Raw genomic sequence first — 15,090 nt, forward strand, 5'->3', positions numbered from 1 at the left:
AATAAAGGCTTTTGGTGGAGATGGGGAAGATGGTGGGAGTGTCCTAACTTAAATGTTACAGAGAAATTTCTCTTCTATACATGAACTAAAATCACAAAGAAAGAGAGATGACAGGCACCTGCATAGCCTTTTAAGTGAAGCAGACTCTACGATAATACATACCAAGTCCTCATGGTATCCCCAAGATAGCTGGGTAGCTAGATGAGCATGTGTCTTCTATTTCCTTTCCAGCCAAGCTAACCTAATCCCCCTTGGGCCAGAAACTGTAACAATTGTTACAAAAATAACTTGTTTTCGCAGGTCAGCTATAGCAGCATACGGTCATTTGATCCTGCAGTTCCAGTCGCAGGACCTCCGCAAACCGTGTCGAAGCTGTGGAACAGCACACACCACATCTTCTCACACTTGCACCCTGGTACTACCTACCAGTTCTTTATACGTGCAAGCACTGTCAAAGGGTTTGGACCAGCAACCACGATCAATGTAACAACCAACATCTCAGGTAAAAACAAAACACAACAGGGAAAAAATAAAAAGCTGAAGTGGAGAGGGGGATTTTTAAAATTTTTTTTTGTAAAACTTGAAAAATCATTAAATGGGAAAGAAACCCCCCCAAAATCCTATCATGTTGTGAAACTATGTTACTGACAATGTTTTTGAGCATATTTGCCAAACAGTAGCATAAGTTCAGGGATAAATCCTTGCATGAGGTGGAAATTGCGCACCTGTAGTTGTTAACTGTTTGCTTTTGGGTAGTCTTGTACTTTCATCTGAAGATTTTGGAGTGCTGTATAAACCTTAACTAATTAAGCCTTACAGCATGGCATAGGTCACTAAGTACTGTATTTGTTTTGCAGATTAGTAAAGTCAGATGCAGAAAATTAACTGACTTACTGAAGGTGACACACCACTCAGCAGCGTGCAGCTTTAACAGAACCGGGGCAATTGGGAGGAAGTGTGAATTTCTTTTGCTAGATTCATGTAGATCTGCTTCCTCATGCCTTTATTCACTTACCGAAGTGCACCAAGATTGACGCTATTCATCTTAACACACTGCAAAGTCTAGAAGAAAGTAACATCAAATATTTTATTTTCTTAAATTTCAGTATTATTCTCAAAAAATGAGATAGTAGCTTATGCAGTTGATAGCAGAAGATAAGTCTATGCTGTATCTAGAGGGACTGTTGATTTTATGATTGCAGAGATTAAAGAAGTCAGTCATTTAGAAGTGTAAACAGCACAAAGAGGCTATTTTGCTTATTATCTGCCATAATGAAAATTACATTGTCCTGTAAAGGGAAGTTAATAATGTATTGGAATGCACCTACAATTTCTATGGGAAAATACCGATGTAGGCTCCTTGCCCTGTTACCAAAAACATGCACATAAATCAAAATGTGAGAAAAATCAAGGCAGAGCTCCTTGAATTATATAGCAAGTGAAATGCTGTAGTTGTTGTAAACTGGAACAATTTGTTGAATTCCATCCCAGCCCATAAGCACTAGCACACCTCCATACTCCAAGTCCTTCAAAAAAACCCAACCAAACCACAAAAAACCCCCACAAATGTCATGTTCTGTTTTGTTTATCTAGCTGTTAGATTGTTTTGAAGTCTAATGTTTTACTTGGGTTGTTTTAAGGTCTTTGTGTTTCTTCACAACAAATTCCAGTTCATAAATTTTCAGGGATAATGGTGGTGTAGTATTGCATACTTGTCTTCTAACCTTTTTGTAGGAGGAAAAAAAAGCAGGTGTGACTATGTAGTATCTTGCTAGAATGTCTGTCCCTGAGACATTTCAGTATTTTGAGAAATAAGCACCTCAACACGTTTGGATTATTTAGAACTACAATGTGTTCAGGCTTCTTCAGATATGCCCTCTTTTTCCACACAGACATTTTGGGAATTTTGTCCAGAATCCAGTCTACCACACTTTCTAGACACAGTATGGGTCTGTTAGTTGACAAAATACGGTTGATACTACAAAAGTTTAAAAGCAGGCTGTGACACCCTTTGTATCTCTGTTTCAGACTGGGTTTTTTTTCATCTTGCTTTATGTTGAACTGTTGTATAGTTTTGCTCTGCATAACTGGTACTTTTTACAAAGCAGCATGTATGTTTCAGGAAATGCTAGCTTTATTTTAGTGAGGAATTAAAATATTGCTTTTAACTAAGCTTAAAAGTGGTAGCTGTGATCCTAGTGAACATGGTGTAAACAGTAATTTATAAATTAACATTGTCTCTATAAAATAATATTTCCTTAAATAAGAACAATTTTTGTCTTCATCTAGGATCTGGGACTAATGAAGCAAGGCTTTTAATCTTTCAGTGCTCTTCTATCTATTGATATAGTATTGTAACTATATTATATTATTGTAAAATTATTATGGCTTAAATTGGATTGACATCCTGCTAGGAAACATCTTTTTTGTGAACATTCATTTTGAAATATACAGGCATCATAAACAATTTTATAAAGGTACAGCCACATATAGAAAAACCTCATGCAAATAGCTTTCAGGCTTGTTAAAGAATAGTAATAATTATTAGAAATCTGTTATTTTCTGGATCACAGAAAACCCTGTTTCTTTCCTTGCATTTGAGCTGCAGTCAGCAACAGTATTACGAGTGTAACAAGTTTGTGGCAGCAGATTAAAGTTGGATGGTTGAAGTAATCACCAACACCAGCCATCCAACCCACAATAAATATTGCTGCCATGAAGTCCTGAGACTAGTCTGTTAGTGAATCAGTTCCTGAACTGATTCTAGTTTTGACTTTGATTTTGTTTTTTCTTAATACCCTTGGCTGAAAACTGCAGCGGTTCAGAAGCTGATTAATGAGCAGCTTGGCTATCCATTGTTAGAAATGGAAGGAGAAATGGGCATGGGAATAGACTCCCCTATCCAGTTCTAGTCCACAAATGCGTGCCTATCCAAGCCAAATTTTCCTGCACTCTGGTTCGTATTGGTGTGGTCTCCCACGATGTTTAAGACGAAATGTGAAAAGTTCTTAAATTGCTGAAGGAGGAAGAAAAGAGGTAGTAGAGGTTGGGTCTTCAAGATGGTGAATATAGTTGTTTGTAAGGTAGAAAGACTGAGTCCAAAATGGGATTTTGTAGTCTTAGGGCTTTTTGGCAGTCACCTCCTCCTATTCTGTCGTTCTTGATTAAACCTGTTTAACTTGATAGGTATCATGATTTGAGGGGGAGCAGTTAGGATGGGTTTATCAATTGTTGGTGAAGTTCCATTCATGTTCTAGTAAAAGACTGCCAGTCTGACAAATCGTTTTAAAAGACTCATGTACTTGATGAAGATTGTGGCTTTGTACTATATTGCAAATAGCCACAATCTCATGAAAATTCCAAACGTTTTCACTGGTTTGTTTCTCGTTCTTTTCCTTCCCACTCAACATTAATCAGCTCCCACTTTACCGGACTATGAAGGAGTCGATGCATCTCTCAATGAAACTGCTACTACAATAACTGTACTCTTGAGACCGGCACAGGCCAAAGGTGCACCTATCAGGTAAAAAAAAAAAAAAAAAAAAAAAAAATCAAGAAGATATTTTTTATTTGATTATATGCTGTCTCGCAGCTCACAGAGCTGTTCACTTCCAAGTGATATTCATTTGACATTGCTATTGTTTATCTTAGCTAGACTGAGCTTGCCAATAGATCTGTAATTAAAATGAAAAAAAATTTATCTTTTTTAAAAAAGATAGTCGTGACCTGAATCATCCAGCTGTCTGTCCTGTTTGATTTAAGGTCCCCAGGACTACCTCCTGTCCATTATCATTTCATTTTACTTTCACACAGTGTCTCTGAAATATGAGGTTGAAAGGTGTTTGTCAGAAGTGGATTTGAAAATAACACTTCCTCTACAGTGCTTCAAATCAGCTATTCTATAGCATATATGTGTGATTGGAAAATTGGAAGCTCAGAGGAAATGGGAGAATAATAGTGACGAATACAAACTATTTGACCTTTTTCCTCTGAGTACTTCTTACTAGAAGTCATGTAGCAAGCTATTAAATTTTATTTGGCGTGTCCCATAATCATATTAAAATGTTTAATTTCTGTTAACTTTCAGGGGTCTTTCCCTTTCTGCTCTCTAGTGAGAGATAATTTAATTCTGTTTGCAAAGATTAGTCCACATCGTGCTTTTTACTTCTGCTTGTTAGTGCAAAAATTTTGTGATACTATTTGATTCCATTTGTGTTTTACTGATGTGGCTGCATCAGCAATATTCAGGGACAGGGTTGACTAATTGGGGGTTAATTAGCTGCTGAGCATCAGAACCTTTTCATGCTCTTACCCTTGTGACATTTTAGAGAAATACAGGCTAATGCATTTCATTCTGTGTTACATTAAGTCAGTTACAGTGACTCAGCTGATGTCAAGTATGTGCCCGAGCCCTAGAAGTAGAGGAAAATTAACCGTTTAAGTCTGTTTCCATGAAGAGGAATGTATGTTGTGGGGATAAGTCACACACCTATAAGCATCTTTACATGCTTATTGTATAGTCACTCTTATGATTGATATGATCAAGTTATTTATTTGTATTCTGTCATAGAAGATAATCCAGATTTGTCCCTTTTATAGGTTATATTGATGTGTACATTCGTAAATAAAATTGTAACTCCGTACATTATTAGTTTCTGAAAGATTGCCCTGGAGCAAACCTAGGATTTTTTGGGGTGTGAAGAATGATAAAATGTACAGGACTACATTCAGTATAGAACTTGGATTTCTAAAATAGAGTTTTGTGGAATCAATAGAGTAGAAACCAGACCTGTGACCTGAAAATGCTCACGAGTTATATAGGTGCTTAAACTCACTCTACATCTCCGTAGGTGTTTTTAAAACCTTCCAGGTGTCCTGCTGCTGGCCACATCCAGAGCTGTTTCTGTTTCAGAAATGTGATATCTATGTCTCATCTAATCTATGCCCAATCCTTTCAGTCGTGTGCTGGCCACAACCCCGAGGGGGCTGATGTGTAGGCTTGCCCAGAGCACATCTGCCAGACACCACTGGGATCAGCTGGGGGCGATGCTCATCTTCTCTACAGCAACCTATCTGTGGCACATTTATGCAGACAGCAGCAAGCTCCCACCTTCAGTCCCAACACCCACCCTGAGGGGGCTCAGTCTCACATCCTGGGTTTCTCTCCTGTGGCTTTTCTTTCGTGAACTGGTAGTGTGATGGGATGTGGCTAGAGGATTACTCTTACCTAGCTCAGAGAGCTCTGGTCTCTGCACTGTTCTGGCAGGCGAGTAACTCAACTGCAGAGTAAGCCTGCAGCATACCACCTCACATATATTTTTTCAGTTTTCCTTACAGCATCCTCAGTTCTATGGCATGAGGTGGTCACTGTGGCCTTTGAAGGTGGCAAAAAGCATCTACATACTAAAAGTTAATAGATAGTTTGACAGTGTTAATAACTATTGTTTGATTATGTTCTCAAAAAGCATACATCTGTCTTCCTGTCTCCCATCTTTCCTCTCCATCTCCAACATAAGATGTTACATTAAATTTCTAACATCAAGAGGCCAAGGAAGTAAGTCCTTCACCATAACCAGAGAGCTGGGCTTTATTCTTAAAACAAACCTGGTGTTTTATTCCTTACTTGGACTGAGGAGCATTCTCCATGGGAATGAAGAAGACATGGTCCCATTCCCTTTCCTGAAGTTATGCATATTGCAGTCAGGTGTTTTTCAGCAGCTTCTTAATAGGGGAGATAAATGTAGCACAGTGAAATTCTGAATTGATTCAATGCATTTCACTAAACTTTATGATGCATTTTAGTGAAGCTTCACTCCATCCACACTGCAGTTGTGTTTCCACTACAAGCTGGCTTGCTGCCATAATGAGTGTTACTAGGCAGGTGGGAAAAAAATGCATCACCGTGCCTGCAGCTGTGATTGAGTAGAAGGGACTTAAATACTGGTTTTTAGCCTGAAATTGAAGAATACAGCTTGCTTTTTGAAAAGGTTTGTTTGCACCCAGTCCTCTAATCCCTGGAGCTGTAGATGGTCAAAAGATAATTTTATTTAATAGCAGTAGGTCTGTGTTTTAAAAAGAAAATAAATTTAAAACAAAATGTTTAAGAAAGAGTTTAGTCTGATATTCTCTTGCTTTTACAAACAGAATTATACTATGATCAGATTTTGTGGTACCTCAGCGTTTCCATCAGTGCGGTCCCCCAGGAAAGAGATATTTCTTAACTCAAGTGAAATCTATGTGCAGCTGTCAATCATTTCTTTAAGACACCACATGCCATAGTCATCACAATTTAAACATGACTAATCATACCTTCCCTGTCAAGTGTTACCGTGTAATCTCTAGCATTCTTTACGGCCTCCTGAAGTTTTAAACCAAATTACAAACTAGAAATGCAAAGGGAGATAGGGCTGGATGGCTCAGGCTTACTGTAAAGTGTTTCACCATCAATCTTGTGGATGAGATCCCAGGCAGTAGCATCAATGGTGCTTCAGTGATCCATTTGAAGACGTGATTTGTTGCTGTAGTTTTTCTGAAGGATCTTAACTGAGCATCAGCAAAACAATCTTTTGTTTTTAAATCCTACTGCAGATGAGGATTACAAAGAGCTTGTATCAGAATCAGCATAGACATTTTTTAAGGATTAGATTTATTTTATTTGATTGGTAAAGTGTTTTTCTTATACGTCCATATGCAAAATCAGGTGGTTTTCATTTTGCATCAAGACTGACTAAGTGGACCGTGGCAGGGATCAGCTAAAACTTAGTTTTCAGTCGGAATTCCAAGAGCTGGAGTTGTAACTTGGGCTGTCATCAGTCTGGCACCTGTCAAAGGAGAGGATGCTTTTTCTCCACTAGACACATAAAAGGAAGTATCTAGCTGGTATTAAATCCTAGCCAGAATAGGGGTGAAGTATGGACATGTTCACCACTGCCATACCTCTTTGGAAGCCTGAATTTTTAGAGAGGGTGAAAAGGAGGATCTGTTGGCAGGGGCTTCCTTTGGCTGTTTGTAATTGTCTTGGTCAATAGAGAGGTACTATGCAGGTTTTCTTAACTAAAAAAGAAAAGAAAAAAGAAACCCACTAAATTTTTGACACGAAAAATAATTTCTTCGTGCAAAATCTCAGCTGAGGAGCACTAGGAGCACTTTCCTGCCCCTGAACAGGGCAACCCATTCCAGTGTCTCACCACCCTCACAGTAAAGAATTTCTTCCTAATGTCTAATCTAAATCTACCCTCTTTCAGTTTGAAACCATTAGTTCTTGTCCTATCACTACACTCCCTGGTAAATAGACCCTCCCCACCTTTACTGTAGGCCCCCTTTAGGTACTGGAAGGCACCTATAAGGTCTCCCGAGCCTTCTCTTCTCCAGGCTGAACAACCCTGACTCCCCTCCTTTGGACCAGCTTGAGCAGGTCCATGTCTTTCTTATGCTGGGGCCCCCAGAACTGAACACAGTACTCCAGGTGGGGTCTCACTAGAGTGGAGTAGAGGGGGAGAATCACCTCCCTTGACCAGCTGGCCACACTTCTCTTGATGCAGCCTGGGATGCAGTTGGCCTTCTGGACTGTGAGCACACACTGGTGGCTCATATTCAGTTTTCCATCTACCAGCACCCCCAAGTCCTTCTCTGCAGGGCTGCTCTCAATCCATTTATGGCCCAGCCTGTTATCTGTGCTTGGGATTGCCCAGACCCAGGTGCAGGACCTTTCACTTGGCCTTGAACTTCATGAGGTTTGCATGGGCCCACCTCTCCAGCCTCTCAAGGTCCCTCTGGATGACCTCCCTTCCCTCCAGTGTGCCCACTGCATCACACAGCTTGGCGCTGTCAGCAAACTTGCTGAGGGTGCGCTCAATCCCACTGTCCATGTTGCCGACAAAGGTGTTAAACAGCACCAGTCCCAGTACTGACCCCAGAGGAGTGCCACTTGTCACTGGTCTCCACTTGAACATCCCTTAGTGAAGCCATGTTGACTGTCATCAGTCACCTCCTTATTTTCCATGTGTCCGAGCATAGTTTCCAGGAAGATAAGTTCCACGGTCTTGCCAGGCACAGAGGTGAGACTGACTGGCCTGTAGTTCCCCAGGTTTTCCTTTCTTTACTTTTTAAATTGGGAGTTATGTTTTCCCTTTTTCAGTCAGTGGGAACTTCACCAGACTGTCGTGACTTCTCAAATATGACAGATAGTGGCTTAGCCACTTCATCTGCCAGTTCCCTCAGGATCCACGGATCCATCTCATCAGGTCGCAGTGGACTTGTGCACCTTCAGGTTCCTTAGGTGATCTCAGATTTGATCTTCTCCTACAGTGGTCAGTTCATTCTCCAAGTCCCTGCGTCTGCCTTCTGCGACTTGGGTGGTGTGGCTGGAGCACTTGCCAGTGAAGACTGAGGCAAAAAAGCTGTTGAATACCTCAGCCTTCTCCATATCCTGGGTAATCAGGTTTAAGAGGACAGGGACATCTTTCATTTAAAAAAATACTTTGTGAAAATGTAAAAAAAATAAAATAAAATAAAGCCTCATTGGAGACTTTAAAGACTTTCTGTAGTTTTCTATTCTTTCTTTAACTAAAAGTAATTGTTTAAATGCAGATGGCTACATTTTCTACATTTTGTAGCTTTTCAGATGTAGGGGCCTAAGAAGCATTATTTTTAAAGCATATTTTATGCAAATTACTTTATTGGAAAAATTTTCAGAACATTCACATTTTATTGTGATCTCATGCCTAGAATTTTGCCATACTTCTTGTATCACATTACAAAATTACTGCGTGTTTTTAAAAGATATTATTAAATGAGACTTTCCTGATATTTAACTCTCATGCCCTTAATCTTTGATTTTTGGTTTGTTTTGGTCTCCAAACAGACTTGACCCTTAAAAAGGAGATATGCCTTTAAAAAAAAAAAAAAACAACCCACAACTTATTTATTCCTTATTCTATAAAATGGGGAAAATAAGCGCGGGGAAGGGAGTTAATTTGGTAACTGTGATGGACCTCAGCTTCAAGAGGGATAGGGAGCTACTGGAAAGAGTCCAGTGGAGGGCTACTAAGAAGATCAGGGGGCTGAAGCATCTCTCCTACAAGGAAAGGCTGAGAGACCTGGGTCTCTTTAGTCAGGAGAAGAGAAGGCTCAGAGGGGACCTGATCAAAGCTTATGAATATCTAAAGAGTGGGTGTCAAGAGGATGGGGCCAGGCTCTTTTCAGTGGTGCCCAGTGACAGGACAAGGGGCAATGGGCACAAACCAGAGCACAGGAAGTTCCACTTGAACTTGAGGAAAAACTTCTTTACTCTGAGGGTGACAGAGCACTGGAACAGGCTGCCCAGGGAGGTTGTGGAGTCTTCTTCCCTGGAGATATTCAAAACCCGCCTGGATGCCGTCCTGTGCGACCTGCTCTAGGTGAACCTGCTTTAGCAGGGGGGTTGGACTAAATGATCTCCAGAGGTCTCTTCCAACCTCTACCACTCTGTGACTTTGTGATTCTGAGCTGCGTGACAAACTGGGCATCCCCCATCTAGGGGATGGTTGCCTCTGTCGTGTGCAGGCATTGCACTGTCCTTCCGTTCTCCCTGCTGGCTTTTTCCTCCTAAGTTGGCAGGGTGTCACTGATGACAAGTTTCCTGCTCTCCTGGCGCTTTGGAGAGCAGAATTTGTGTCTGTCCCAGTCCTTTGGCAGCTCATGAGAGAAGAATGCAGAATGGAGGGAGCAAGGACATGGTGTCTGTGTTCCTAGTACTCTCTAGTTGGCTTCTGGTTCAGGAATGGTGGTTTTAACCGTGCCTGGGTCTCCAGGGCCAGGCCAGGGAGGGAATGAATGCCGGTAGTCATTTCTTCCTTTGGGACATCATAAACAAAAATTATTTTTAGTATTTTACATCCTGTCAAGTTTGTAAAATATCGATGCTTTTAGGGTTTTTTTTCTTCTAGTACATTAATTTTGAAGTCTGAAGAAAGATTCTAGGTGTGCAGGGGTCTTGTGGAAGTGATTTTTTGGTACAGGCCACATAACCATGGACATGGTTAATACACAGAGTTTACCACAGTGGGTGATTTATAACCATGCTTAGTTCACAAACAGGTTATGAGAAACAGAGATCCCTGGAACGAACTCATGGATTTTTTTGTTTACGTTCTTCTTTTTACCTGGAGTTTTAAAAATGAGGTGACTTTATATATTCCTTTTGGATACTTTGAAAGTGAAGAGGCTTTCCTCCTTAATTTTTTAGGTGCTAGAAAAAGGGAATGTTCACTGGTTTTTTTCGATTCAAGAAAGACATGAAACAAATTTCTTATTTTTTTCTTTTCTCCTTTCTTCCATTTCCTAGTGTCATACTTTGTCTCTGCCACTACAGTTATTGGGTTTTCTGGGCAGTAGTAGCAGAGAAAATTGACAAAATAATTTAATGCTGCCCCATAAGTTCTGAAAGAAGGAGGATTGTCTTTGCCTTTGCCTTTCAGAGTCCCTGCAGCAATGCAGTGATGCTTCGAGAACTACATTCAATTTTCCTTTTTCTGTTTAGAAAGCTTTAAAACAAAACCAAGACAGGCAATTCTGCAAGTTTAATTGAATAGCTTCAGGTCTTGTCTACATGCTTAGGCATATTTTCTTACTAATCTTTTGTAAGATACTCAAATGTATCTGCATATAAATGAGAAATAGTGTGTGTGTATACGCACGTGTGTATATGTGCGTATGTGTACATATAATTCTTAAACCCCAAAAAACTCTCTTTTTATTTTTTCCTTATAAACTGCAGAATTGTTTCCTGCTCTCAGTATGTAAGTTTTGTACTTCCGCAGAGCAGAGGAAGCTTATAATGAGTTGGTAACATCCTGCAGTTAGGTAGTTCCCCTAAAGGAGAAAGAAGAATTATAATTACCTGTTCTATTTTGAGCAGGTGATTTTGTAAATTGACCAAGCCATGGACCATTTCAAGAGAGGTATTGGGAGGTTGGGATAGCATTTTAATAGGCCGCATGCCATCTGCTTCAGCAACTTGTAACGTTTTGTCATTGACAACTGTAGAGGAATGAGGCAGTTTATTTTGGTGGAATGGACAGATTTCTGTCCATCTGTGCTTGTATTGCAGCATGTCACTTGTACTTTAGATCTGCATAGCTCTGAGCCAAGACAGAAGCCACAGCAAGGTCAAGAGGTGGAGAAGCCTGTCAGCACATTCTGTCTCTAATGATATGACAACTGCAAATTGGTGCTTCAGGCACAGCCTGGAGGCAGTCATTATATTGGGCCTTGAAGCTCAGCTTTCTCTAATGTAATTTCAAAGGAAAAAGCTAGCTTCAGATACTTCCGATTAGCGGAGAGTTTAATCTATTGTGGTTCAAAGTCAGATTCATTCCTGTGTTTCTTCAATAGAAAAGGGAAAAAAAAAAAAAATCATTGTTAGGAGGTTGTGTATAGATTTGTATTGTTGTTTTTCATGAAAAGAAATGGATACTGCTTCTTTCCAATGGCTGAATTAGATATCTTTGCTATATTCCAAGCCTTTGTTTCTCCTCTACATCCATACATCTGCTGTCTTTTCCTTTTCTCTTTTCTTTGTTGTCTTTTTAAGTTTACACAAAGCGATTGGGTTAATATTTTTATGAGACTAGAGAGTTGACCCTAGCAGGTGACCTTAACAATATGCTCATCTTCTGTCTCACTAGTGCCTACCAGATCGTTGTTGAGGAGCTGCACCCACACCGAACAAAGCGAGAAACGGGTGCCATGGAGTGCTACCAAATCCCCGTCACTTACCAGACTGCTCTTAGCGGAGGGTCGCCGTATTACTTTGCTGCTGAGCTGCCCCCAGGAAACCTGCCAGAGCCAGCACCCTTTACCGTGGGTGACAACAGGACTTACCAGGGTTTCTGGAACCCACCACTGGCCCCTCGGAAAGGCTACAACATCTATTTCCAGGCCATGAGCAGCGTCGAGAAGGTACGTGCCAACCACACCTTTCTCCTGGAAGGAGTCAAAGACGTGCCTGTGGTGCCCATTAGGACTGTCAGAGTTGGACATAGTAGGTGTTGGCAGTGGCGCGGCTGTAATCCCTTCCGCGCTGTGACAGCATGGCAGCGTGCCATTCACATTTCACATCGCCCTTGTATCATAGTAACTGCAACTAGATGAGAGTTTAATACATCTTGTAGTAATCGTCTGAGCAAAGTAATTTCAGTGCGGTGACTCTGTTTCCTCGGTAAATAACATCCACAGTCCTTTTGCTAATTCTCAGTACTTGTACACTTCAGAAAATTAAATTACTGCAGGATAAACAGAATGTGGGCTGCTTAGCAGGCTGATAAAATGTTAGAAACTTTTTGAGACTCTCGCACTGAATGTCAAATAAAAAGTAAGAATTTGCTTAGGGGAAAGTAACCCTAGGCCCACAGTGTGTTTACGAGACCCTTTCTGAAAAGGTGTGCTTCAGGCCTGCTGCACTGCTGTGCAGTAGTAGAAGTATAGCTGTTAGTCACCTTCATTACCTCCTTGGTGTAATTTCATTTTTAACTCTGTTGCTGAGTACTGCTGCTGCCTCTGAATGAATATGGAAGGGGGCAAAGCACCAGGGAGGGAGATCCAGGTGGGAAGAACAACTGTGGCTCTGCAAGTGCCATACTGTTGCTCTTGAACGGTTTTGCCTCTCATAAATGAAAAATGAGGGAGGGAGGAAATGATCAGGGAGGAGGGAAAACGTGGTAAACACAGAAGCTCCAGATATTTTAAAATTTTAAGTTTTCATTTATAGTTTAGAAAACTGAAGGAAATCGCAGTAATATGTCTATAGGAGTCTCCCTATGAAGTGTCCAGACAGGTCAGAAAGGAACTAGAAAGGACAGCTAGAATGATAGCTGCTGAGACGCACCAGGAGCCATCGGAATGGAGCAGAAGCCATGTTTACCCTTCCTTACATTTGGGTCTCTGCGGTGACTAAAGAAATGCTAGCTAACAGGCAGCCTTGCCTTGGAGCTTTTTGAAGAAAATCTCATCTTCTGCCTACGGTAAATGAAAATTGTGTATGTGTCAAGTCAGAATGGGGGCAAAGCAGGAGCTAATGAAACTGTACTGGAGCTGCTTGAAAACTGGATGCTTCTTCTGTTGGAAGAGACCATTCTCTCTTTTTAGCTCTTATCTATAGACCTGTATAAAGCAAACCAAGCAAAATAAAATGTAACTGCTAGACACTTATCGATGTTTCCCTCACCTGCTACAAATAATTTTCTTTGCTTTTGTTTGCTTCTGGCATGTAAAATTTTGAGGAAATTTTTGTCATTCCCCAATTAGTAAATGGGAGGGAAAAGTAAAATAAAAATATTAAATACAAAAATAGATCTTTATTTTGGCTTTTACATTTTGACAGAGAAGTAGAAGATAAGGGAAGAACACATCCTCTTATACTTTAACTTGATTTCAGTTTATGAGAGAGTTTAATCCTAAAATGGTTTTCTCTGGTATGATTTAAAACTTTGAGTCAGATTTCTGTTCCTAGAGTGATTTGGGGGAAAGTTCGGGGGGGGTTGCACTGCATCCCACTGGGACAGAGACCTAGTCGTTGTAAGATAACCTCTGAGCTGCAGAATATTTAAACAGGTGCTTTACTATAAACTGGTGGGATCACCAGAATAGTCAAGGGGAGGTAAAGTATGCTCTGAAATGCACAGTAGCGTTGGGATGAGGGTTACTCTGTGATCATCGCAGACATTTTGAACAAAAGTGGACAAGTAAATCCAGTAACTGGGGAGAATACTAATTTAGATTGAAAAATTGTCTTTATGGAATACTTATGTGAAGCCTCAATTTACAGTTTTGCTTGTTCTTTTCAAGCTGTGTTTGCAAAACAGCATCAACATATTTTACCTGTTGCTCAGGAATCTTCAAGAGGAGAGAGATCCCAGGGGATGTATTCAGGGATGAAGTGCTGGGGGGTGCAGGACTAGAGGGAGCATGTTTTACAGAATGAAACTCTCATTGTTATATTTTCTAATTACATGCTAATATTGTTTAGAGTGATCTAATACAACAGCAACTGCATCCTCTCATGCAACCTTATGCTATTTTAGTATGTTTGCCTTTAAAATGACTGCATGTTGTAAAAAAAGGCCAAAAACCCTGTTTGTGACTGACCCATGTCTATTCAAGTTGTCCAAACTGTGCATGATCAAGTCATTTCTCTGTTCATTTGTTTCAATTGCTGACCAAACTTCTGAAGCGTGAAAAAAAAGTAAAACATACAAACTGTCTTTGCATGTGCAACTTATTCTGAAGCGCATTGCTGTCAAATCACTGGCTTTCCTGAGTGGATTATGTAGGTTGTAGATTAACTACGTCCTACAGGAAGGGATACCTGGGCTGCTTCTGTGCTCCTTCCACACTCAGAGGCATGAGGGAGCATGTTGCTGATGTGCTTCAGGTGACTTTGTTCAAGACTGTCAGGATGCAGCAAGACCTAAGCCTGGAGGCAATGCTGTGCAAATGTATCTTCTTTGCTGCACTGTGCTGTTGGAGTGGCTCAGGATTTCTGTGCCATGACACAAGTAGGTGCACCAGTCCTCCCCTTTTCTTCTGCTGCACCCTCTCTTGTAGTCTTATGGCATGATTTCCACTTGATTTGAATAATCTGAAGTTTTGCTACATTTGGACTGTCCCACACCTTTTATCCTGGATAGTACAGACCAATGTCTAGGTTTCATCCAGCTTTTGTAAAGGCAAAATCACCCAGCCTCCTCCCCTGCTAAGCACAGAGCCCTGAGTCACATTGTTGGGTTGCCCCAGCTGATCAGCAGATCTAGGATGCATTTAGGGAGTGGGGGAGGGCAAGAAAAAGCAATGTGATCTGACTGTTTTCTTTGCTTTTCCCTCCTCAACAGGAAACCAAAACTCAATGTGTTCGAATAGCTACGAAAGGTAAGACGTCGTCCCTCCATGCAAAGTAGCTTTTCTAATGAAATGTGGCATTTATATTAAATGTTTGAACCAAGGCCAGTGCTATCCCTCTATTTTGAACCCCTTGATTGTCTTAAAATGTAGTGGGCTACTGCTTTTTATTCTTTGTTATTGGGCCAAGACAGTACTGTTCTAGCAATACTTAGA

The 15,090-nt window shown here is 40.7% G+C and overlaps 1 protein-coding gene across 1 annotated transcript in view; it reads left to right on the forward strand.

Annotated features, from left to right (window-relative positions):
• The window catches only part of PTPRK (protein tyrosine phosphatase receptor type K), a 416,718-nt gene that overhangs the window by 330,724 nt on the left and 70,904 nt on the right, over positions 1 to 15,090 (forward strand). Inside the window, exons 10-13 of the mRNA XM_086461237.1 lie at positions 301 to 502; positions 3,418 to 3,523; positions 11,667 to 11,940; positions 14,868 to 14,904. Coding sequence (XP_086317363.1) covers positions 301 to 502; positions 3,418 to 3,523; positions 11,667 to 11,940; positions 14,868 to 14,904 — 619 coding nt within the window. The remainder of the gene's footprint in view (positions 1 to 300; positions 503 to 3,417; positions 3,524 to 11,666; positions 11,941 to 14,867; positions 14,905 to 15,090) is intronic.

This window comes from Leptosomus discolor, chromosome 2 (genome assembly GCF_034619465.1).
Source record: "Leptosomus discolor isolate bLepDis1 chromosome 2, bLepDis1.hap2, whole genome shotgun sequence".
Lineage (NCBI taxonomy): Eukaryota > Metazoa > Chordata > Aves > Leptosomiformes > Leptosomidae > Leptosomus > Leptosomus discolor.